Source organism: Bubalus kerabau, chromosome 8 (assembly GCF_029407905.1).
Source record: "Bubalus kerabau isolate K-KA32 ecotype Philippines breed swamp buffalo chromosome 8, PCC_UOA_SB_1v2, whole genome shotgun sequence".
Taxonomy (NCBI): Eukaryota; Metazoa; Chordata; class Mammalia; order Artiodactyla; family Bovidae; genus Bubalus; species Bubalus kerabau.
Window position 1 is genome coordinate 34796972 of NC_073631.1, and position 25825 is coordinate 34822796.

The 25825-nt window shown below is 41.8% G+C and overlaps 1 protein-coding gene across 1 annotated transcript; it reads left to right on the plus strand.

The window, feature by feature from the left end:
• The first annotated feature begins 926 nt into the window (after nt 1-926).
• Nucleotides 927-25538, plus strand: MALSU1 (mitochondrial assembly of ribosomal large subunit 1). Its single transcript, XM_055590017.1, has 4 exons — nt 927-1227; nt 2689-2867; nt 23248-23329; nt 25326-25538. Exons 1-4 carry the CDS (start codon nt 972-974, stop codon nt 25511-25513), a joined length of 705 nt encoding a protein of 234 aa, XP_055445992.1. The 5' UTR covers nt 927-971; the 3' UTR covers nt 25514-25538.
• Nucleotides 25539-25825: the final 287 nt, after the last annotated feature.

Below are 25825 nucleotides of genomic sequence, written 5' to 3' on the forward strand. Positions count from 1 at the left end.
AATGTTAGATTATGAATTAGATACATATATATTGGGATAATTCTAGTCCACTTTTCTAGAAAAGTAAAAAACTCCTACTAAATTTTAAAATACTCTTTGTATTGTTGCCTTAGCAGTAATAAAACACAAAGAAACCACCATTGGGCAAAGAAGGCTAATGGCAAACTGTCTCTCTTCATGTGTTTCAGCAGCTTGTATATAGTAAACATTTTTAAATGTAGAAAGAATGAATTAAGAACAAAGCAAATGAATGTTTACTTGAAACATGTGAATGCTAGCCAGGGGGAAAAAAAAATTCATAACCAAGTAGGGAAAACTTGCCTGGTTTAAATTTATTTTATGTCCTTTTTTTTTTTTTTACTTGAAATGTTAGAAGTTTGATTCATTAGAGACTCAATTAGTAAAATATTAATTTAGAAAAGATATAATGATTTTCATATTGTTCATTACTGTGGATGTTTAAGTGCCAGTGTCGTTTGTCAAAAGCAAATCCGGGTGTTTGGTGGAAGACTGCTATTGAACATACAGTTACTATGGCTTAGTTAGTAATTAGGATAACTACCTATGGTGAGAAAAATCAAAATATTATCAAAGAAAAACCTACTCTGACGAATATGCATTACTTCAGATATTTATCAATGTGTTGTACCTAAACGTAAAATTAGTTCTCAAGCTTGCAATCTTATATGTTTAGAAACAGAATCATCACAGCAAAAATGTAGTGTAAATTACAAAGTCACTTCAAAAAATAATATTTGCCTAATACCTAAATTCTTCCGGGTCACTGTTGGGTTACCATCCTCCTCCCCTGCCTGGTTTTCATACTCCGCCCACGGCCCACCTTCTGGCCATGCCCACTCTCCTGACGTCAATTTTCCGTGCCCAGCCGCATTGACCTAGCCAATCGAAAGCCGCACACCTGCACGAGCCCCATTAAACCCCGCCCCGTGAGTCGACGCAAGGCTATTACGATGGGGCCCGGCAGCTTTGTGGCGCTGCGACTCTGGGCGCAGCTGTGCCGCAGGGCCGTTTTCCCTCGCGCGTGGGCCGCGGCTAGTGCCGCGCCCCGTCTTCGGCTGCTGGCCGTGGGAAGGCCTACGGCGAGGGCAACACTTGGCAGGGCCTGCCTGGACCCGGACCGAGCGCGCGGCCTGCACGGCGGGCCAGGTCTGGAGGAGCAGGCGGAGGGGACAGCCGGCGAGGGACTCCCGGAGTCTGGCACCGCAGGTACAGGCATGGAGTAGGGAGGCGGGTCCTTCGTGGATGCTGAGTTCTTCTCTCTGCATTTTTCTTGGGGTCCCAAAACTTATACAAAGCAGAACCGGAACGGCCTGCAAAGGTTGTTGGCACCAGCCTTGCATTTCACAGTGAGACCAAGAGATGAACTGAATCAGTCTCCGAAACCCCAGGCGTCCGTCCGAATAGCCACGCCGGACTCTTGGCATCACATCCTCAGCGTCCTCATCTCCCTTCACTCTCTTCCTAGGATCCCGAGAAATGGACTTGTCAAGAGTTGTTGGGGCGTGAGAATTCTGAGGAGGAGCTGGGGGCTGGGGGCTAAAGGGTGCAGTAAGAAGCGCTAATGGAGAAGGCAATGGCACCCCACTCCAGTACTCTTGCCTGGAAAATCCCATGGACGGAGGAGCCTGGTAGGCTGCAGTCCATGGGGTCGCTAAGAGTCGGACACGACTGAGCGACTTCCCTTTCACTTTTCACTTTCATGCATTGGAGAAGGAAATGGCAACCCACTCCAGTGTTCTTGCCTGGAGAATCCCAGGGACGGGGGAGCCTGGTGGGCTGCCGTCTGCGGGATCGCACAGAGTCGGACACGACTGAAGCGACTTAGCAGTAGCAGCAGCAAGAAGCGCTAATAGGAGATATGGCCAATTTAAAGGCCTCTGATTTGTGTAAGTTTTTAGACGCTTGAGAGATGGTAAACAAATCACACCTGTGAAAGATGAGAGGGAGAGGTTAACATCTAGCGCCTTGGAAGTCAACTTTAAAGCTTAAGAGAACTGTAGGTCCAGAGGCTATAATATAATACATCACGGTGACAATCCAAGTATCTAAATCTCCAGGGAGGGGGGAAGGGGGAAGATTTTCACAGATAACAGTTGTTACATAACCCAAATGACATTGTAAGAAAAACCTGAGAGTTCAGAATGAGAACTGCTGTTAAACTTCTAGCCCTCGAATTGGTAGGTCTGGGGCCACACATACTTGGCTAGGTCCGAGTTTCTCAGGTGAAGGTTGTGGGCCAGATACTACCTAAGAATTTCAGTTCCAAGTGCTAGTTCTGTGACCCTTTCTGGCTGGAATTCAGTTTAATATGTCCCAGAGTATTACCACCTCCCCAGATTGTGCTTCTGTTTTCCTCTCTTTGTGCAGCTCCTCTGCTTGAGCAGTGTTACTTGTCTCCTCAAGTACTGTAACAGCAGCAGTTATTGCTGGTGATGTGGTGGCTTCTGTGACCTGAGCACCTTCCCAGAAAAGTTGAGTAGTGCTATATGAAGCCAGAGCCCAGGTTCAACTTTCAGGAGGCCTGGGCCCTGTTGTTTTACAAAACATTTCAGATCTGAACACCTTCCCGGAGGAGCAGTTTTGCTGTCAGCTGCCTGCATTTCTGAGTGCACAGCACGTCTGTCTTCTCTTGGCCACCTGACACAACCACATCTTTGTGCATTTCAGATTACGCTGGTCCCAAGTTTGACATCGATATGCTGGTTTCACTTCTGAGGCAAGAAAATGCAAGAGACATTTGTGTCATCAAAGTTCCTCCAGAAATGAAATACACAGATTACTTTGTGATTGGTAGTGGCACTTCTACTCGACACTTGCATGCCATGGCCCACTACATTGTGAAAATGGTAGGATGCTTTCTTTTTCTTTGAAATCTTTAACTTAATGGAATAGTGTCAATGCATCAGACTGAAGAGCAGCACTTGAAAACTAAACCCGTCACAGAGATTATATGAGAAACCCAGAATTGGCACAAGTGTTTAATGTTCTTTGATGGTGAAAGTTATAAGGACCAATATCTAGCCTTAGTGGGTCAGGCTATTTCATATTCTTGTCTCTGTGACAAGGGAAAAAAGTACTAAAGTAACCTGAGGCAGACTAGAATACAGTATTACTGAGGGATTTCTAGAACAAAACTGTCCAATTACCCACTAGCCCTATGTGACTATGTAACTATAAATTAAAACTAAAAATTCAGTTCTTCAGCTGTACTAGCCACATTTTAGGTGCTTGGGGGCCACATGTGGCTTATTTATATTGAACAGTGCAAATATAAAACATTTCCGCAGTTGCAGAAAGTTCTGTTGGTAGTGCTGGCCTAGAGTTTAATTCAAATGAAAAGATTTAGTCCTTGTCTTCTGAAATCACAAGTCTAGTTGAGGAAAGAAAAGGTAGTTCATATTCCAACTAGACTGAATAGGAATCAGAATGAGGAAGAAAATATACTTGGAACCTGATTCTGATACCACTGTAGAGGGAAACAGACTTATTTCACCCTGTTGAAAATTAGGCATGGAGGGGACAGTTAAGACCAAAAGAGTAGCTGGGATTGCCTTAGAGAAGAGTGGTAAAATAAGGAGACTGAGAACAAAACCTGGTGCAACAGGGCAGAACAAAGGAAGATTCTTAAAAAGGCGGGTAGTTGGAGAGAGAGGACTGGGAGGTCATGGAGGAAAAAGGACCTTAGGGTCTCTGTCAGAGATAATAGTAGAATAGAGTAAGTGAGACTTAGAAGTGACCATTGAACTTGGAGATGTAAAAAGAATGAGAGATTTTTCAGAGAAAGTTTCTGTGGAAGAGCAAGGGAGGGGAATAGAAATGACTTTTTACAAAAATTTTAGGTGAGAAGGGAGAAAAGGGCAAAGTCAAGAAAGTTTTGTTGTTCTTGTTTGTGGTAAAATGTGTATAACATGAGACTTATTTTAGTCATTTTTAGGTGTGCAGTTAAGTGGCATTAGTTACATTCGCATTGTTGTAGGATGGTTACTACTATCCATCTCCAGAACATTTTTCATCCTGCAGAAAACTCTGTACACGTTAAACCAGAACTCCCCATTCTTCCTGCCCCTAGCCTCTGGCAGCACCATTCTGCTTTCCGTCTCTGAACTTGACTACATAAATAAGTACCTCCTTGAGCAGAATCATACTCTATTTGCCCTTTTGACTTATTTCACTTAGCATAATATTTTTCAAGGTTTTTCTGTGTTGTCGCATGTGTTAGAATTTTCTTCTTTTTGAGGCTGGATATTTATTTTAATATATGTGTATACCATATTGTATCTTATCCACCCAAATGGTGGGCATTTGGGTTGCTTCTGCCTTCTGACCATTGTGAATAATGCTGCTATAAACATGAGTGGAGAAGTATCTGTTCATGTTCCTGCTTTTAATTTCAGAAGTGAAATTGCCAGATCACGGTGATGCTATGTTTGATTTTTTGAGGAACTGTCATATTCTCTAGCATAGTAGCTGTACCACTTCATGGCCCCACCAGCAGTGCACAGGTGTTCAGACTTCTCACCACTTGTTATTTTCCAGTTTGTTGATAAATGAGTCTGAAAGTGTGAAAGTGTTAGTTGCTCAGTCGTGTCCAGCTCTTTTTGACCCCATGGATTGTAGCCCACCAGGCTCCTCTTTCCATGGCATTCTCCAGGTAAGAATCCTGGAGTGGGTTGCCATTACTTTCTCCAAGGGATCTTCCCTACCCAGGGATCGAACCTGGGTCTCCCGCATGGCAGGCAGATTCTTACTGTCTGAGAGAGTCTAAGGATCATGAAGTAGTACTCCTGATTTTGATTTGCATTTCCCTGATAGTTAGTGAGGTTGAGCATCTTTTCACATGGTTATGAGCCCATTTGCAGTGCTTGAATACAGTCCTTTGTCTATGTTTTAATTGATTTTGTGTGTGTGTGTGGAGTTGCGGGAGTTCTTTGCATAGTCTGAATATAAACCCTGTGTCATGTATGTGATTTGCAAATATTTTCTCCCATTCTATAGGTTGCCTTGTTACTCTGATAGTGTCTTTTGATGCACAGAAGTTTTTTAGTTTTTCTGTTCTTGCCTTTGGTCTCATATCCAAGAAATCATAGCCAAATCCAATGTCGTGAGGCTTTTCCCACCACGTTTTCTTTGTTTGGCTGTGTTGCATTGCAGGTGAGGTCTTAGTTCCCTGACCAGGGATCGAACTCACACCACCTGCAGTGGAAGCTTTGAGTCTTAACCACTGGACTGCTAGGGAAGTCCCTCCACTCTTTTCTTCTAAGGGTTGTATAGTTTTAGGTTTCATGTTGAAATCTTTGGTACATTTTGAATTAGTTTTAGTAGACGGTATAAGATCTTGCATGTGGGTATCTAGTTTTCCCAGCACTGTTTGTGGAAAGGACTGTCTTTCCCTGTTGAGTGGACTTGGCACCCTTGTTGAAAAAACATGTGAACATATGGGCTCTTTATTGAACTGGTCTGTAAGTCTGTCTTGATGACTGTTTTGATTACTATAGCTGTATAATAAGTTTTTAAATTAGGAAGCTTGAGATCGTCAGCTGTGCTCTTTCCTTTTAAAATTGTTTGTGGCTATTTGGGGGTCCCTTTAGATTACATACACATTTTAGGATTTTTCTGTTTCTATTTAAAAAAAAAAAAAGTTGTGGGATTTATAGGGATTGATTGTATTGAATCTGTAGATAGTCTTCACCATACTGTGTTCCAGTTCTTGGGTGCAGGGTTTCTATTTGTTGGTGTCATCTTTGCAGCATTGTGTAGTTTTCAGTGTACAAGTCTTGCTCCTTCGGTTATGTTTATTTCTAAGTATTTTATTCTTTTTTATTCTATTGCAAACGGGATTGTTTTCTTCATTTCCCTTTCAGGTTGCTTTTTAAGTGTGCAGAAGTACAACTGATTTGGGGGTGTTGATCTCATATCCTGCAACTTTGCTGAATCCATTTTTTCTAACAGGTTTTTTGGGTACAGTCTTTTTGGTTTTCTTTATGGTATAAGATCATGTCATCTGCAAAGTGAGATAGTTTTATTTCTTCCTCTCCAGTTCGGTTACTTTTTTCTTTTCTTTTCCCTTGCTCTAATGGCCATGGCTAGAACTTCCGGTACTGTGTTGACTAGCAAGTGGCAGAAGTGGGCATTCTTGTCTTGTTCCTGATCTGAGAGGTAAAACTTTCCGTTTTTTGTCATTGAGTTTGATGATAGCTAATAGCTGTGGGCTTTTCATATATGGCCTTTATTATCTTGAGGAGGTTTTTTTTTTAATCTTTGTTGAGTTTTTCTCATGAAAGGCTTTGAGTTTTGTTAAATGGTTTTTCTGCATGTATTTGAGATGATTATATGGTTTTTGTTCTTCATTTTGTTAATATGGTTTATTGCATTGATTGATTTTCACGTGGAAACGTCCTTACTTTCCAGAAATAAATCCCTTGTGGTTTTGGTGTATTATTCTTTTAATGTGTTGAATTTGGTTTGCTAGTATATTGACCTGCAGTTTTTTTCTCCCACCAGGTAAGCCCCACATATACATATATCCACTCTTTTCTAGGTCATTACAGAATATTGTGTAGAGTTCCCATGCTATAAGTAGGTTGTTAGTTATTTTATAGTACTGTCTATATGTCAGTCCCAGTTGCCTAATTTATCCCTCTCCCCATCCCCTTAATGATAATTTAATTTTTTCTTTAATTGGGGTATAATTGCTTTACAGTGCTGTATTGCTTTCTGCTGTACAACTAAGTGAATCAGTTATAAGAATACAATATATCACCTCCCTCCTGAACCTCCATCCCACCCCTCTAGGTCACCACAGCCCTGAGATGAGCTCCCTGCACAGGAGGGAACCTTCCCGCAGGTTCCCACTAGCTAGCTGTTTTACCCATGGTAGTGTATACATGTCAGTCCCCATCTCCCAGTTCATCCCACCCCTGCCCCACCCCCATCCACCTTGTGTCTACACATCTGTTCTCTACACCTCCATCTCTGTTCCTGCCCAGCAAATAGGTTCACCTACATTCCACATATGTGCCTTAATATCCAATACTTAGTTTTCTCTTTCTGACTTACTTCACTCTGTATCATAGACTCTAGGTCCATCTACATCACTAATAATGACCCGGTTTTGCTCCTTTTTATGAATGAGTAATATTCCGTTGTATATATGTACCACATCTTAGTCCATTCACCTGTTGCTGGACATGTAGGTTGCTTCTATGTCCTGGCTATTGTAAGCAGTGCTGCAGTGAACGTTGGGGTGCGTGTGTCTTTTTGAATTATGGTTTTACCAGGTTATGTGCCCAGTAATGGAATTGCTGGGTCATACGGTAGTTCCAGCCAGCCCATTCTAAAGGAGATCAGTCCTGGGTGTTCTTTGGAAGGAATGATGCTAAAGCTGAAACTCCAGTACTTTGGCCACGTCATGTGAAGAGTTGACTCATTGGGAAAGACCCTGATGCTGGGAGGGATTGGGGGCAGGAGGAGAAGGGGACGACAGAGGATGAGATGGCTGGATGCATCACTGACTCGATGGACGTGAGTCTGAGTGAACTCCGGGAGTTGGTGATGGACAGGGAGGCCTGGCGTGCTGCGATTCATGGGGTTGCAAAGAGTCGGACACGACTGAGCAACTGAATTGAACTGAACTGAACGGTAGTTCTAGTTTTAGTTTTTCAAGGAATTTCCATACTGTTCTCCAGAGTAGCTGTGTCAACTTAAATTCCCACCAACAGTGCAAGAAGGTCCCCTTTTCTCCACACCCTCTTAGACATTTAATGCTTGTAGATTTTTTGATGATGTCCATTCTGAAGTGTGAGATGATGCCTCACTGTAGTTTGACTTGCATTTCTCTAATAATTAGTGAAGTTGAGCATCTCTTCATGTGTTTGTTGGCCATCTGTATGTTTTCTTTGGAGAAATGTCTATTTAGGTCTTCTGCCATTTTTTGATTGGGTTGTCTTTTTATCGTATTGAACTGCATGAGCTGCTTGCGTACTTGGGAGATTAATCCTTTGTCACTTGTGTCCTTTGCAAATATTTTCTCCCATTCTGAAGGTTCTCTTTCTGTCCTGTTTATGGTTTCCTTTGCTGTGCAAAAGCTTTTCAGTTTAATTAGATCCTGTGTGTCTTCTATTTTTCATTTTCATTAATCTAGGAGGTGGATCAAAAAAGATCTTGGCTATGATTTATGTAAAGTAGTGCTCTGCATAGGTTTTCTTTTCTTTTTTTTTTCAGTTGGAGTATAATTGCTTTATTGTGTCGTGTTAGTTTCTGCTATCCAAAAAAGAGACTGAGCTCTATGTGTAACCGTATCTCCTTCCTCTTGAGCCTCCATCCCACCCCTCTAGGTCGCCACACAGCACGGAGCTAAGTTCCCTGTGCTACACGGTGGCTTCCCAGCAGCTATCGGTTTTACACGGGGTAATGTATACATTCCAGTGCTACTCTCTCAACTCATCCCACTGTGATGAATAGTGTCCCCATCCCCCACTGTGTCCACAGGTCTTTTCTCTATATCCGTGTCTGTATTCCTGCCCTGCAAATAGGTTCATCAGTACTGTATTTCTGGATTCTAATTAAGCAGTAATATATGATATTTATTTTTCTCTCTCTGGCTTATTCACTCTGTATGAGAGGCTCTAGATACATCTACCTCAGTTCAACTGACTGAATTCCTTCCTTTTATGGCTCAGTAATATTCCATTGTATGTATGTACTGTGTCTTCCTATTCCTTTCATATGAGGTTGGACATCTAGATTGCTTCCATGACTACCGTAAATAGTACAGCATTGAACATTGGGGTGCATGTGGTTTTTTTTTTTTTTTTTTTTTTTTGAATTATGGTTTTCTCAGGTTATATGCCCAGTAAGGGATTCCTAGGGCAAATAGTAGTTCTGTTTTTAGATTTTTTCGTCATTAATGATCTTCTGTTTATTTTTTAATGGGCATATAATTGCTTTAAAATGCTGTGTTAACTTCTTCTGTCCAACAGTGACTCACCTATATATACGTATATCCCTTCCGTTTGGGCCTCCCTCCACCCCAGCCCCCTCCATCCTACCCCTCTCCATCCCTCTGGGTAATCGCAAAACAGTGAACTGAACTCCCTGTGCTGTAGAGCAGCCACCCACAGCTGGCTGGCTTACACATGGCGGTGTGTTTATGCAGTTCTGCCCTCCCAGTTGGTCTGACCCTCCCTGTCCCATGTGTCCATATGTCCATTTTCTACCTCTGCAGCTCTGTTCATGACCTGCATATAAGTTCAACTGTATCATTTTTCTAGATTCCATGTATATGTGTTAATATATGAGACTTGTTTTTCTCTTTTTGAGTTCACTCTGTATGAAAGGGTGTTGCTGAACCATGAAAGACGCTGGGTTTCTTGGCCTCCAGAGGAAAAGAATTCTATCCGGGGCCAGTGATGAGGCTTGATCACTTGGAGCTTTTGTGTAATAAAGTTTTATTAAAGTATAAAAGAGAGAAAGCTTCTGACATAGACATCAGAAGGGGGCAGAAAGAGTGCCCACCTGCTAGTCTTTAGCCGGATGTTATACAGCTACTGCTGCTGCTGCTGCTAAGTCGCTTCAGTTGTTTCCGACTCTCTGCAGCCCCATAGACGGCAGCCCACCAGGCTCCCCCGTCCCTGGGATTCTCCAGGCAAGAACACTGGAGTGGGTTGCCATTTCCTTCTCCAATGCATGAAAGTGAAAAGTGAAAGTGAAGTCGCTCAGTCCTGTCCGACTCTTAGCGACCCCCATGGACTGCAGCCTACCAGGCTCCTCCGTCCATGGGATTTTCCAGGCAAGAGTACTGGAGTGGGGTGCCATTGCCTTCTCCGAGAAAGGAGATGTCTCAAAGCTCAGAGTGGCACCAGGCCCCTCACCTACAACATGCATTTTGAAATAACATTGGCACCAGATGAGTCATCCCGGGCCATAAAATGATTGACATGAATCTTGAAGAAAGGCAGGTTTCCAAGTAAATATTTAGTTTTATTAGCATAGATTAGGAGAGCAGTGTATGAGTAAAACATACAGGTTTGTAAGGTCCATTCTGAGTCTTAGGTGGAACTGACTTGAAGACCGAGTCTGGGGTAAATGTGTAGTTCATTAACATAGCTTAAGACCAACATTTCCATAAAAAAATGCATTGGTTAGCTCATGGTTTGAGAAAAGTTAAGTTCAGGTGGAACCAGGTGTTGTCATGGCAACACAGAATTTTAAAAGAGTAGTTTGTTTCCTTCTGCTGCTTAACAGAGAGAAAAACTTAACAGAGAGAAAAACTTAACAGAGAGAAAAACTGTCTGACACTTGCAGCCTCTTTCCTCCATTTGGAGACCCCTGGCCTTCCTGCCTGTTACCCTCGTAAGAGTCAAGGACCATCCAGAGCACTACAGATGACCCAGTTTCTTTCCATTTTATGGCTGGATAATATTCCATTGTGTGTATGTACTACATCTTCTTAACCCATCCATCTGTGGCTGGACATCTAGGTTACTTCATATCCTGGCTTTGTAAATAGTGCTGCAGTGAGCATTGGGCACCACGTGTCTTTTTTAAAAACAATTTTATTTATTTATTTATTTTCGGCTATACTGGGTCTCTTTTGCTGCGTGAGCTTTCTGTAGTTGTGGTGAGCGGAGGCTACTCTCTAGTTGGGGTGCATGGGCTTCTCAGTGCATTGGCTCCAGGGCCTGCGGGCTTCGAGCCTCAGCGGTTGCAGCACGTGGGCCCAGCAGTTGTGGTTCCTGGGCCCCAGAGCACAGGCTCAATTGTTGCGGTGCACGGGCTTAGTCACGATGAAGTACCTGAGATCCTCCCAGACCAGGGATGGAACCCATGTCTCCTGCAATGTCAGGCAGATTCTTTACCACTGAGCCACCAGGGAAGCCTCATGTGTCTTCTTCAATTAGAGTTTTCTATGGGTGTATAGGCTGAGTAATATTCCCTTGTGTATATACATATACCACATCTTTATCCATTCATCTGTGGATGGGCATTTAGTTTGCTTCTGTGTCCTGGATATTGTAAATAATGTGTTGAATATTGGGGTGCACATATCTTTTTGACTTAATGGTTTTCTCAGATTATATACCTGGGAGTGGGATTGCTTGGGCATATGATAGTTCTATTTTTAGATTTTTTTTTTTTACCACATTAATGATCTTTTATTTTTTAATTTATTTTCTAATTGGAGTACAGTTGCTTTACAGTGTTCTTGGTGTCTGCTGTCCAACAAAGCGAATCACCTACATGTGTACATATATACCCTCCCTTTGGGGCTCCCTCCCACTGCCATGCCCTCCATCCCATCAGCCCTTTATGTCATCACAAAGCCCTGAGCTGAGCTGCCTGTGCATACAGCAGCTTCCCGCTGCTTGCCTGTTTTACTCATGACACTGTATATATTTCAGCGCTTGCCTCTAAATTCATCCTGTCCTGCACTTCCCCCATGTCCGTATGTCTGGGGAAGACTTCTGGGACTCTTTTCCTGCCCTGCTCGTATGCTCATCTGTACCATTTTTCTAGATTCCATGTAAGTGTTAATATACAATATTTGATCTTCTCTTTCTAACTTAACTCACTCTGTGTGACAGATTCTAGTTCCATGCACATCATTACAAATGACCCAACTTCATTCTTCTTTATCTCTGAGTAATATTCCACCGTGCGTGTATATGTGTGTGTAAACCGTATCTGCTTATCCATCCATCTGTGAATGGACACTGTTTGCTCCCATGTCCTGGCTCTGGTGAATACGGCTGCAGTGAGCATTGTGATGTGTGTGTCTTTTTGAATTACGGTTTTCTCTGGGTGTACACCCAGTAGTGGGGTCACTGGGTTATGTGATAGTTCTGTTTTTAGTTTTGTTTCATGAATAATGGTCTTTTTTTTAAATTTATTTTTAATTGAAGTAAAAGTGGTTTACATTGTTATATAGTTTCTTTTGTACAGCAGTGTGAATAAATTATAAGTATACATACATCCCTTCCTTCCCACCGGTCTGGGTCAATCACAGAGCATCGAGCTGAGTTTCCTGTGCTGCACCGCAGCTTCCCAGCACTTACGTGTTTTATACATGGTGATGCTTATGTGGCAGCGCTACTCTACCAGTTTGCTTCACACTCCCCTTCCCTTGGGTTCACACGTCCATTCTCTACTTCTACCCTGCAGATAGCATCATCTGTACCATTGTCCTGCATGCCATATCTGTATGTTAATATGTGGTATTTGTTTTTCTGACTTCACTCTGTATGACAGAGTGAAGGTCCATCCACATCACTACAAATGACCCAATATTGTTCCTTTTTATGGCAGAATAATACTCCATTGTGTACGTATATGTATATATACATACACACACCCACACCCCCCACATCTTTTTTAGGGACGATTATCTATTTTTAAATGAAACAAAGATGAATATTCTTAATGGTAAAAGGTACAATTCACAAAGAAGATAGACATCATAAACCATTAGACACCTAATAACAAAGAAGCAAAAATACATAAAGCAAAAATCAGCAGAAAATAGAAGGGAAAAGAAAAAAATATATAGTCATAGTGAGACGTATTAACATTTCTCTGAGAATATTTTATCAAGTGCAGAAAAAATAAGAATAAAGGCATTTTGAATGATGTCATTAATAATTCAAAATATAATAGATTTCTATTTATATTAATTTGTATTCATCTTATATCCTACACAAATATATTTAAAATTTTGTATCTCATACATTGTTATTAGATGTCCATAGGACATTTAGAAAAACTGGCAAAAAGGTAAGTACTAAATTTCAAGGAGTAGAATTCTTTTTTTCTTGTGATTCAGTTATACATATATTATTTTTGAAATTATTTTCCATTTTAAGTTATTACAAGATATTGATTATAGTTCTGTGTGCTGTATAGTGAACTGCTGTTACTTTTTGGATAGAAATCTAGCATTCTATTTATACTAAGTCAAACAAGTGGAATCAAAATGTAGATTTTAATTTGATAAATTTGTTAGTTAGGCAAAACTTGTAAGTTTTCTAAAATATATATAATTATACATATTATCTATATATGTGTATACAAGGGCTTTTCTTCTATGCTTGATAAAGGCTTGAGAAAGAACATCCAAAAAAAAGAGATGGAGAAAGTGGAAAACAAACTAAATGAAATGGGAGCATTGAAAATGAAATAGAAAAAATGAAATAGGATAAAAGATCCTCATATAGTCCAGTTGTTTTTAAACATGGCTGCTCATTAGAAACATACCTGGAACTCTGACCAAAATACAGCAATACCTGGGTATTTGTATTTTTCAAAAAATTCCAAGATAATTTTGATATGCATTTGGATTTTTAAAAGGATTATAAGGTTTTCTATTAAATGGTTGTTTTGGTGATATAGAATTCTGTTATTTTTCTGTTGACCAATCATGATGCACTTAAGTGAGTAATAGTTCCATAATCATAATATTGAAAGATGTTTATCAGTTTTCACAATCAGTAGCTAGACAAAAAATAAAAGATAATTACAATTGCAAACCATAATGGGCGCATAATTAACCTAACAATATAAAATAATTACATTCAATTTGGGGGGGTCAAGCGGAGTGATGTGGTAAGTGGAAGTGCATGCATGCACATGTTTTCAATCTGCTCAGTCTCTGTCTTTTGGTTGGTGCATTTAATCCATTTACATTTAAGGTAATTATCGATATGTATGATCCTATTACTGTTTTCTTAATTACTCTGGGTTTATTTTCTGTAGGTGCGTCTTTTCCTTCTCTTGTTTTCTGCCTAGAGAAGTTTCTTTAGCATTTGTTGTAAAGGTGGTTTGGTGGTGCTGAATTCTCTTAACTTTTGCTTGTCTGGAAAGCTTTGGATTTCTCCATCAAATCTGAATGAGTATCTTGCTGGATAGAGTATTCTTGGTTGTAGATTCTTCCCTTTCCTCACTTTGAATACATCCTGCCATTCCCTTCTGGCTTATAGAGTTTCGATTGAGAAATCAGCTGATAGACTGATGGGAGTTCCGTTGTATGTTGTCGTCTTTTCCTCGTTGCTGTTAATATTTTATCTCTGTCTTTAATTTTTGTCGGTTTGATTACTGTGTGTCTCAGTGTGCTCTTCCTTGGGTTTATCCTGCCTGGGACTCTCTCTGCTTCCTGGACTTGGTTGACTATCTCCTTTCCCATGTTTGGGAAGTTTTCAGCTATTATCTCTTCAAATAATTTCTCAGGTCCTTTCTCTCTCCTTCTGGGACCCCTGTAATGCTAATGTTGGTGTGTTTAATGTTGTCCCAGAAGTCTCTTAGGCTCTCTTCATTTCTTTTCAGTCTTTTTTCTATATTCTGTTCTGTGGCAGTGATTTCTGCATTCTGTCTTCCAGGTCATTTTTCCGTTCTTCTGCCTCAGTTACTCTGTTAGTGATTCCTTCTGGTGTATTATTCATCTCTGTTTGTTTGTGCTTTAGTTCTTGTAGGCCTTGGTAAACATTTCTTGCATCTTCTCAATCTTTGCCTCCATTCTTTTTCTGATATCCTGAATCATTGCTGTGATTATTCTGAACTCTTTTTCTGTAAGGTTGCCTACCTCCACTTAATTTAGTTGTTTTTTGGGGGGTTTTGTCTTGTCCCTTTATGTGGGACGTAACTTTCTGCTTTTTCTTCATGATTAACTTTCTGTAATGTGGTTTTTGTTTTAGTTGCTATAGAACTGCGATTCTTCTTGCTTCTTCTGTCTGCCCTCTGGTGGAGGGGGCCAGGCTTGTGTAAGCTTCCTGATGGGAGGGACTGTGGTGGGGAAAAACTGGGTCTTGCTCTGGTGGGCAGGGTCTTGCTCAGATCCAACTATCTGCTGATGGATGGGGTTGCACTCTTTGCCTGATACCTTTTTGGCCTGAGGCGACCCAGCCCTGAGTTCTATGGACTCTCTGGTAGGGTTAATGGTGACCCTCAAGAGGGTTTATTTACTCCAAAGGGGACCTTCCCAGACAGCTGCTGCCAGTGCCCCCGTCCCTGTGATGAACCCCTGCCAACCCACACCCCGCAGGAGCCCCTCCAGCACTAGCAGGTAGTTTTGGTTCAGTCTGCTGTGGGGTCACTGCTCCTTTCCTCTGAGTCTTGGTGCACTCAAGGTTTTGTTTGTGCCTTCTAAGACTGGGTCTCCCTCACCCCCTAGTCCTCCAGAAGTCTTGTAATTGAATCCCTTCGGCTTTCCAGTGAAAGTACCTGGGCATTCCCAGGCCCTCTGTCGGATCCCCAGGCTGGGAAGCCTGACGTGTGGTTTAGAACCCTTGCAACAGTGGGAGAACTTCTTTGGTATTATTGTTCTCCAGTTTGTGGGTTACGCATCTGGCAGGTATGGGATTTGATTTTATCATGTTTGTGCCTCTCCTACCGTCTTGCTGTGGCTTCTTCTTTGTCTTTGGACGTGGGGTATCTTTTTCTGGTAGATTCCAGCGTCCTCCTGTCGATAGTTGTTCAACAGCTAGTTGTGATTTTGGTGCTCTCGCAGGAGGAGATGAGTGCACGTCCGTCTACTCCACCATCTTGAATCTGAAGCCTGCCATGTCTTCTTAAGCCATTCATTTGTTTATGGACCTCTAGGTTGCTTCCATATCCTGGGTTTTGTAAATAGTCCAGCATTGAGCATTGAGTTCAGTGTGTCTTGTTGAATTATGGTCTTCTTAGGTTATATGCCCAGTAGTGGGATTGCTGGGTCATATGATAGTTCTGTTTTTAGGGGATTTTTTTTTTTTTTTTTCATGAAAAGTGGTATTTTATTTAATTTTTAAAATGTATTTTAATTGGAGTAGAATTGGTTTAGAATGTTGCATTAGTTTTAGATGTGTGGCACTCTGAATGACTTACAAATAGATTGCCTCGAGTGTCCCACCCACCCCATTCCTGAGTCCCTCACCTCTGTGTCACCACAGAGCTTGAAGCAGAGCTTTCTGTTTTACACATGGCAGTGTATATATGTCAACGCTAGTCTCCCAAGCCATCCTACCCTTGCCTTTCTCCATGTCCACATGCCCCTTCTCTACGTCTGCCTCTCGATTCCTGCCTGGCAAATAAGTTCATCTGTACCATTTTTCTATATTACATATATATATGTCTTAATATATGATACTTGTTTTTCTCACTTCATTCTCTATGACAAACTCTAGGTCCATCCACATCACTGCTAATGCCCGTTTTGTTCCTGTCTATGGCTAAGTAATACACCATTGTATGGGCTTCCCTGGTAGCTCAGTTGGTAAAGAAACTGCCTGCAGTGCAGGAGACCTGGGTTCCATCCCTAGGTCCAGAAGATCCCCTGGAGAAGGAAATGGCAAGCCACTCCAGTACTCTTGCCTGGAGAACCCCATGGACAGAGGAGCCTGGTGGGCTCCAGCCCATGGGGTCGCAAGAGGTGGACGCGACTTAGTGGCTCAAGCACCACCGGCAGTACACCACTGTACCTACCACAGTTCTTAATCCATTTATCTGTGGACGGGCATCTAAACTGCTTCCATGTCCTGGGCATGGTAAATACTGCTGCATTGAACATTGGGGTGCATGTGTCTTTTTGAATTACAGTTTTCTTAGGATACATGCCCAGTAAGGGATTCCCAGAGCATATGGTACTTCTATTTTTGGCAGTTTTATTTGTCCAGCATTATTGATCTTTTAAAAATTCTTTTGAGTTTGTTTTAAAATGGACTGCAATCAATTTACATTGTTATTTTTTGCTGTCCCACAGAGTGAATCAGGTGTATGTATACATATACACCCTACCTTGTGCGTTTTTCCCGCTGCCACCCCTTCTGCTCATCCCTTTAGGTCATCACAAGGCAGTGAGCTGAAGTGCTGTACAGCAGCCGCCCACGCGTGTCACTGTGTGTGACAACGCTGCTCTCCTTAACTGGGCGTGCCTGTCCCTTTCCACGTGTCCATGTGACGTTCTCCACTTAAGCACATCCATTCATGACCTGTATGTAAGTTCATCTGTATCATTTTTTAGATTCCATACATGTGTAAATATAGGATACTTGATTTCTGAGTTACTTCACTCTCTGTGACAGACTCTAGGTCCATCCACATCAAACTCCAGGTTACCCAGTTTCCTTCCTTTGGGGCTGAGTAATACTCCATTATATAATCTGCCACATCTTCCTAACCATCTGTCTGTGGATGGACACTTCGGTGGCTTCCACGTCCTGGCTGTTGTGAATAGCGCTGCAGTGAACGTAGTAGTTAGTGCGTGTCTTTCTGGATTGCGGTTTTCTCTGGGTGTATACACATTAGTGGGATTGCTGGGTCATATGACAATTCTGTTTTTAGGTGTTTTTTTTTTTTCTCATGAATAATGGTTTTCTATATTTTAAATTGGAGTAAACTTGGATTTGAGTGTTATTTTCTGCTGTAAAACAATGTGAATGAATTATACATATATCCCCTTCCTCTTGAGCCTCCCTGCCTCACAGCCCTTTCCCCATCCTGCCGTTCTGGGGTATCCCTGAGCATGGAGCTGAGCTCCCTGTGCTGTACAGCTGCTTCCCTCTGCGCACTTTACTCATGTGGTGTATATGGCAGCTGCTCTACCAGCTGTCCCACCTTCCCCTCCCCGTGTCTACGTATTTGTTCTCTGCTTCTGCATCTCTATTTTTCCCCTGCAAATAGGTTCATCTGTTCCAGTTTTCTAGATTCCATATATTTGTGATAACATGTGTTACTTGATTTTCCTTGCTGACTGACTTCACTCGGAGAGTCTAGCCCATCCACATCACTGCAAATAGCACAGTTCTGTTCCTTTTATTGGCTGAGTAATATTCCATTGTATGCGTTCCACATCATTATCCATTCACCATTAGGTTGCTTCCATCTCCTGACTTTTGTAATTAGTTCTGCAATGAGCATTGGGGTGCCTGTGCCTTGCTGAATGATGGTTTTCTCAGAGTGTATACCAGTAGTGGATTGCTGTGATATGGTAGTTCCATTTTTAGTCTTTTTTCAAGATTAGTGAACTTTTATTTCTTTAATCTATATGTTAACTGGAGTATAATTGCTTTACAATATTGTGTTAGTTTCTGCTGTTCAGAATAAAAGGAATCAGCTACTTGTATACATATATTCCTTTTTGGAGCCTCCCTGCACCCAGCCCATGCCATCCCACTGTCGTCATCACAGAGCACCCGGCTGAGCTCCCCGGGTACACAGCAGCGTCCCACCAGCTGTCTGTGAATGCCTCACACACGGCAGTGTATACATGGCAGAGCTCCTCTCCCAGTGCGTCCCCTTCTTCCCTTCCCTTATGACCGTATGTCCATTCTCTACTTCCGTGTCTATCCTGCCTTGCAAATCGTTTCATCTGTACCATTTTTCTAGATTGCATATATTTGTGATAATATATCATATTCGTTTTTGTCTTTCTGAGTTTTCTCTGTATGACAGAGTCAGGGACCATCCACAGCTCTACAAAAGACCCAGTTTCATTCCTTTTTATGGCTGAATAATGTTCCATTGTATGTATGTACCATATCTTCTTAATTCATTCATCTGTGGATGGACATCTAGGTTTCTTCCATGTCCTGGATATTGTAAATATTGCTGCATTGAACATCAGGGTGTATATGCATAGCTTTTGAATTATTGTTTTCTCAGATTTTATGCCCAGAAATGTGATTGCTGGGGCTTATGGTGGTTCTTTTTAATTTCTTTTTATGATTACTGATCTTCTTTCAGTTTTTTTAATTTGAATTTTAATTGGACTCTAATTGATTTAGAATACAGCTGATCACTCTGATCCAACAGAGTGATCAGCTGTATTTATACATAATCCCCTCCATTTGTGACTCCCTCCCACCCCCAACCTTCTTTATCCCACACCTCTAGGAAATCACAAAGCACCAAGCTCAGGTCTCTAGCTCTACAACAGCTTCCCACTTACTAGGTATTTTTCACATGGCAGTGTATATATGCAAGGCTACTCTCCCAATTGTTCTTACCCTCCCCTTCATGCATGTCCAAATGTCTATTCTCTACTTTTGCAGCTCTTTTCATGACCTGCATATATGTTTATATGTCTAATTTTTCTAGATTCCATATATGTGTTAATAAATAGTATTTGATTTTCTGACTTACTTACTACTTCACTCTGTACAACAGACTCTAGTTCCATCCATATCTACGAATGACCCAATTTCCTTCCTTTTTATGGCCGAGTAATATTCCATTGTATGTATGTACCACATCTTCTCAACCATTCATCTTTGGATGGACATCTGGGTTGCTTCCATGTCCTGGCTTTTGTGAGTAGTGCTGCCATGAACATTGTGGTGCGTGTGTCTTTTTCAGTTGTGGTTTTCTCTGGGTGTATACACAGTGCAATTGCTGATTCATGTGGTAGTTCTGTTTTTAGTTTTTTCATGAATAATGGTTGTTTTTTTAAAATTATATTTAATTGGCGTGTAATTGGTTCCCAGTGTTGTGGTAGTTCCTGCTCTACAGCAGTGTGAAGGAAGTGTAAGTATACGTAAGCCCGCTCCCTCTGGAGCCCCCCTTCCAGCCCACCAGATCATGCTCACCTGAGCCCTCGCAGAGCATGGCGCGGAGCTCCCTGTGCTGGAGCAGCTCCCAGGAGCGGTGTGTTCCACATACGGTGGTGCAGACATGGCAACGCCACGCCACCAATTCATCCCAGCTTGCCCTTCCCCCAGGTCCACATGTTCATTCTCTGCTTCTGCATCTGTTTTTGGCCTGCACATAGGTTCATCTGTACCAGTTTTCTGGATTCCATGTATATGTGTTAATATATGATATTTGATTTTGTCTTTTTTACTTCACTCTGTGAGGTAGACTCTAGGCCCATCCTATCACTGCAGATAGCACAATTTCATTGCTTTTATTGCTAAAAATACTGCATCATTTCCAAATATGCAAATTTTCAACATCTTCCCATTCACCTGTGGATGGACATTTAGGTCCATTCCACGCCTTGGCTTTTGTCAACAGTGCTGCAGTCAACATTGGGGTGCGTGTCTTTTTCAATTATCATTTTCTCAGGGTATGTTAATAATGGGATTTCTGAGTCATATGCTATTTCTATTTTTATTTTCTTTTTCATGATAAATGATCTTTTAAATTTTATTTTCAATTGGAGTATATATATGGTTTACAATATTGTAAAGCTGTCCCAGGAGAATCACCTGTATGTGTACATATGTCCCCTTTTCTGCGCCTCCCCACTTCACACCACCCAGTCCCGCCTCTGCAGGTCATCACACGGCACCTCCCTGAGCTCCCCGCGCGGCGCAGCAGCTCCCCACCGGCTGCCGCTTTTACACATGGCAGTGTGGACGAGTTAAGACTGCCCTCCCAGTTTGTCCCCCGGCTCCCCTTCCCTTGTGTCTGCATGTCCATTCTCTGCTTCCGTGCCTCTATTTCTACCTTATAAATAGGTTCACTGTACCCTTGTTCTAGATTCCGTGTATATGTGCTAATACGATACTCATTTTTCTCTTTCCTACTTATATCAACGCTCCAGTTCCATCCATGTAACTACAAGTGACTCAAGTGTGTCCATTTTATTAGTAATATTCCTTTGTATGTATGTACCACAGTATCTTATCCATTCATCTCTGGATGGACATGTAGGTTGCTTCCATGTCCTGGATATTTTAGTAGTGCAGCGGTGAGCATTGGGGTTGCTTGTGTCTTTGAATTACGGTTTCTCAGATTACATTCCCAGTAGTGGGATTGCTGGGTTGTGTGGTAGTACCATGTTTAATTTTTTTATTACTGATCCTTTTATAATTACATTTTTTAAATTGAACTATAATTGCTTTTCAATATTGTGTTAGTTTCTGCTGTCCAACAAAGTGAATCAGCCATATATATTCATAGATCCTCTCCCTTTTTGCCTCCCTGCGGCCACCACCCCGTCTATCCCACCCTGCTAGTCCTCACAGAGCACCAAGCGAGCCGCACAGCAGCTCCCCACGGGCTCACTGGCTCACTACAGTGGTAGTGTGTATATGTCAACATTACGCTCCCGGTTCGTCTCAGCCTCCTCTCTCCCTGTGTCCACATGTCCCTTCTCTGCTTCTGCGACCGTCACATCCTGCATCGAGGTTCTTCTGTACCATTTTTCTAGATTCTATGCATATGTGTTAATATACCATATTTGGTTCTCTTTCTGACATACTTCACTCTGTATGACAGATTCTCAGTACATCCACATCACTGCAAACGGCCCAGTTTAGTTCCTCACTGACTGATGTTCCATTCTATGTATGGACCACATCTTATTATCCATTCATCTGTGGATGAAAATCTAGTTGATTCCATGTCCTGGCTGTTTGTACATAGTGCTGCAGTGGACAGTGGGTATGTGTTTTTGAATTGTGGTTTTCTCTACGTGATGTGAGATCCATCCTGTATTGTGATAGCTGGGTCATAAGATAGTTCTTTTTTCCCCATAGATAATGGTGATCAGAGGATATTTGGTTTACATTGTTGTGTCAGTTTCTGCTATACAGCACTGTGAATGAGTTATAAGTATACATGTATCGTCTCCAGCCTCCCTCCCACACACACCTTTCCCCATCCTACCCCTCTGGCCACTGCAGAACATGAGCTAAGCTGTCTGTACTGCAGTTGCTTACTATGTATTTTACACATGGCAGTGTATATATTAGCAACTCTGCTCTCTGTTCATCCCACCCTCCTCTTCGCCTGTGTCCACTCGTCGTTCTCTATTTCTGCTTGTTTTTGTCCTGTAAGTCAGTTCATCTGTACCATTTTTCCAGATTCCATATTTTATATTAATTGGTCTTCCCTGGTGGCTCATTTGGTAACGAGTCCACCTGCAATGAAGGAGACCTGGATTCAGTCCCTGGGTCGGGAAGATCGCCTGGAGAAGGAAATGACAACCCACTCCAGTACTCTTGCCTGGAGAATTTCACGGACAGAGCCTGGGGGGCTACAGTCCATGGGGCCACAGAGAGTTGGACACGACTGAATGACGCTTTCACTAGAAATGGCCCAATTTTGCTCCTTTTTCTGGCTGAGTTATGTTATCCATCCCACCCTCCCCTTTCCCTGTGTCCACAGGTCTTTTCTCCACATCTGCTTCTCTATTCCTGTCCTGCAAATAAGTTCATCTGTACCATTTTTCTAGATTTCACACATATGTTGTTATATTTTCTGATCAGTCTATCCACATTTACTAAAATGACCCAAGTTCGTTCTTTTTTATGGTTCAGTGATATTCCATTGTATACATGTGCCACATCTTCTTTATCCATAGGTTTCGTCTATCTCCTGGCTATTTATTGTAAATAGTGCTGCCATGAACATTTGGGTGGGTTTTTCTTGTTGATTCCAGTTTTCTCAGGGTATTTAAAATTTTTTTTTCACAATTACTCATCTGTTTTAAAATTTATTTTTATTTGGAGTATAATTGCTTTACAGTGCTATATGTATACATACAGCCCCTCCCTCTGTGCTTCCCTGCCACCACCACTCCCCCATCCCGTCCCTCTAGGCCATCAGAAAACCTAACTCTGTGCTCCCCGTGCTGTGTGGCAACTTCCTGGTAGCTGTTTTACACATGGCAGTGCTGCTCTCCCAATTAGTTTTAGCCTTCTGTTTCCCTTCATCCACCAATTTGTTCTTCTGCATCTGTACCTTTTTTCTATATAACATAGAATATAAAATATTAACGTTAATATATGATGTTTTTCTCTATTTTCACTCGATTAACAGACTCTGGGTTCATCCATATCACTACAAATGACCCAGTTTTGCTCCTTTTTATGGCCAAGTAATATTCCATTGTATATATGTACTACATCTCATCCATTTATCTGTGAGTGGACATATAGGTTACTCCCATCTCCTGGATATTGTAAATAGTGCTGTATTAAATATGGGGTGCATTTGAATAGCCTGAGCCTTGAAACAGGAAGAAACCTCTGCCTCCCAAGGGTGAAGGGAAGCTGTGATGGACAGAAGTTGGTGAGAACTGGTTATTGAATTTAGGCCTGTCTACCTCAGAAGCACTTTGACTGCCTATCACAATGGTTTGGGCTTCTGGAGAGAGCTGTGGACGTGGGTAGGATTTAAGGGGGGAGTTGTTATTAAGGGGTTTGGCATAGCTGTGAGAAATGAATAAGCATGTTCCCAAATAAGTCCAAGACTCCTCAGTAAGAATAGACGTCCCTCAGCCTCTTCCCCTTTAACATGTGACTTGGCTTTTTTCAGTACAAACACCTGAAATATAAAAGTGAGCCTCACGTTAAGATCGAAGGGAAGGACACTGATGACTGGCTCTGTGTGGACTTTGGTAAGTTACTGTATCACTAATCTCAAACTATGTTCAGTTATGCAAGGATCACGGTCTGGGTGTTTTCCCACAAAAAGTTTTTGATAGTTGTTTTAAGTTTTCTTTGGTTTTAACCTACTTGGTCTTTTTCACATCTGAAATCTTCATTTCACCTGTGTGTATTAAGTAGCCACACAGGTCAGAAAGCTGATGGCAAGCAGGATGAATAACATGGGAGAGATCCCCAAAGGCGGTAGAAGGCTCCTTGGTGTACATAGAACCTTGGCCTTAAGTAACTCCTGTAAGGAAGGGCATTGTAGGCACAGGGAATAAGAAAAGCAGACTGGAATTCTGAGAAGACCTAACAGATTTGCGAATTAATATACATAGTTTCAAAGTAATTCCCCAGAATGCACTTAATACAAAGGTAAAAACAGTGCCTGTAGAACTGTGCAGGCTCTGAAATCTTATCTTGTGAGCTAAAAGAGTTTTTTGGGGGTTGATAAAACATAGTTGTTCCTCAGCAAGAGCAGTAGCAACATCAAGCAGCATTTTTGGACTGGATGACACCTGAGCATGTAGTTCAAAGAGATGAACCCTGTGATCAGGTGCACGTCTTCTGCGATGGGCAGGAAGCAGGCCCGCAGCTACACTGGTAGAAACTCTCTGCCAAGGCTGCGCCCATCGGGGTTTCCCAGCCATGCCACTGCTAGCATTTGGGGCGGGGAGGGATACTCTGTGCGTTGTAGGATGCTTAGCAGCACCCTGAAAAGGTGAAAATTAAAAATGTCCCGATGGACGCTCATTATTAGAGAAATGCAAATCAAAACTACAGAGGAAAAAAAAAAAAAAAAAACTACAGTGAGATATCACCTCACACAGGTCAGAACGGCCATCAAAAAGTCTACAAACAAACAATAAATGCTGGAGGGGGTGTGGAGAAAAGGGAACGCTCCTGCACTGTCGGTGGGAATGTAAATTGATAAAACCAGTATGGAAGACTACCGGTATGGAAATTCCTTAAGAAACTAGGAATAAAACCACCATATGACCCAGCAATCCCACTCCTAGGCATATACCCTAAGGAAGCCACAATTTAAAAGATGCATGTATCCCATTATTCATTGCAGCACTATTTATGATAGCTAGAACATGGAAGTAGCCTAGATGTTCATCAGCAGATGAATGGATAAAGAAGTTGTGGTACATATACACAGTGGAGTATTACTCAGCCATAAAAAAGAATGCCTTCGAGTCAGTTCTAATGAGGTAGATGAACCTAGAACCTATTATAGAGTGAACTGAGTCGGAATGAGAAAGATAAATATCGTATTCTAATGCATAGGTATGGAATCTAGAAAAATGGTGCTGAAGAATTTACTTACAGGGCGGGAGGAGAGGGGGAGAGGTATGGAAAGAGTAACATGGAAACCTATATTACCATGTGTAAAACAGATAGCCAATGGGAGTTTGCTGCATTTCTTGGGAAACTCAAAAGGGCGAGGGATATATGTATACCTATGGCTGAGTCATGTTGAGGTTTGACAGAAAACAAAATTCTATAAAGCAATTATCCTTCAATTAAAAAAAAAGGTGAAATTGAAAAAAAAAAAAAAACAACAAAGTCCCTGAGAACCACTGTTGTAAGCAAACTCTCTCTCTGTGCCAGGAGACAGTATTTCTAAGATAAAACTCTGCCAGCGCTTAGCTCACAGGCTGTGCGGAATTACAGTGCTTCCGGATCGTCTACCAAGCGAAGCCTGACAGATCCCACCTTTGCTTGTGTAGGTTATCACAAGGAGTATTAAATATGATGCACTGAGAAAAGCACAGCATCACTTCAGTATTTTTGCTAGATGGTGTCCGCAATTTACATTTCTAATAAGTTCTCAGGTAATGCTGATCTGGGGTTCACACTTTGAGAACCACTGCTCCAGTTGTCACAGATTTGTGAGAGCAGAAGGATAAAAGTAAATGAACTGCTTCTTCACTTGTGATTCTTATCTGTCCTTGGTAGGCAGCATGGTGATTCATTTGATGCTTCCAGAAACCAGAGAAACCTATGAATTAGAAAAATTATGGACCCTACGTTCTTACGATGACCAGTTAGCTCAGATAGCACCTGAGACCTTACCTGAAGACTTCATTCTTGGACTAGAAGATGACACTTCATCTCTGACTCCTGTGGAGTTTAAATGTGAATAAAATGAACTGCTTTAGTCATTTCAAATTTGGATTGAGTCACTTCTTTTAACCTAGTTAGTTGTTACGAAAACAGGTATTCTCTTTGGGTTCTAATCCTGACACATGGAAATTGTAGGTAAGTGAGCTCATTTTCAAGGGGTTCTTGAGAGTCCCTTGGACTGCAAGGAGATCCAACCAGTCCATTCTGAAGGAGATCAGCCCTGGGATTTCTTTGGAAGGAATGATGCTAAAGCTGAAACTCCAGTACTTTGGTCACCTCATGCGAAGAGTTGACTCATTGGAAAAGACTCTGATGCTGGGAGGGATTGGAGG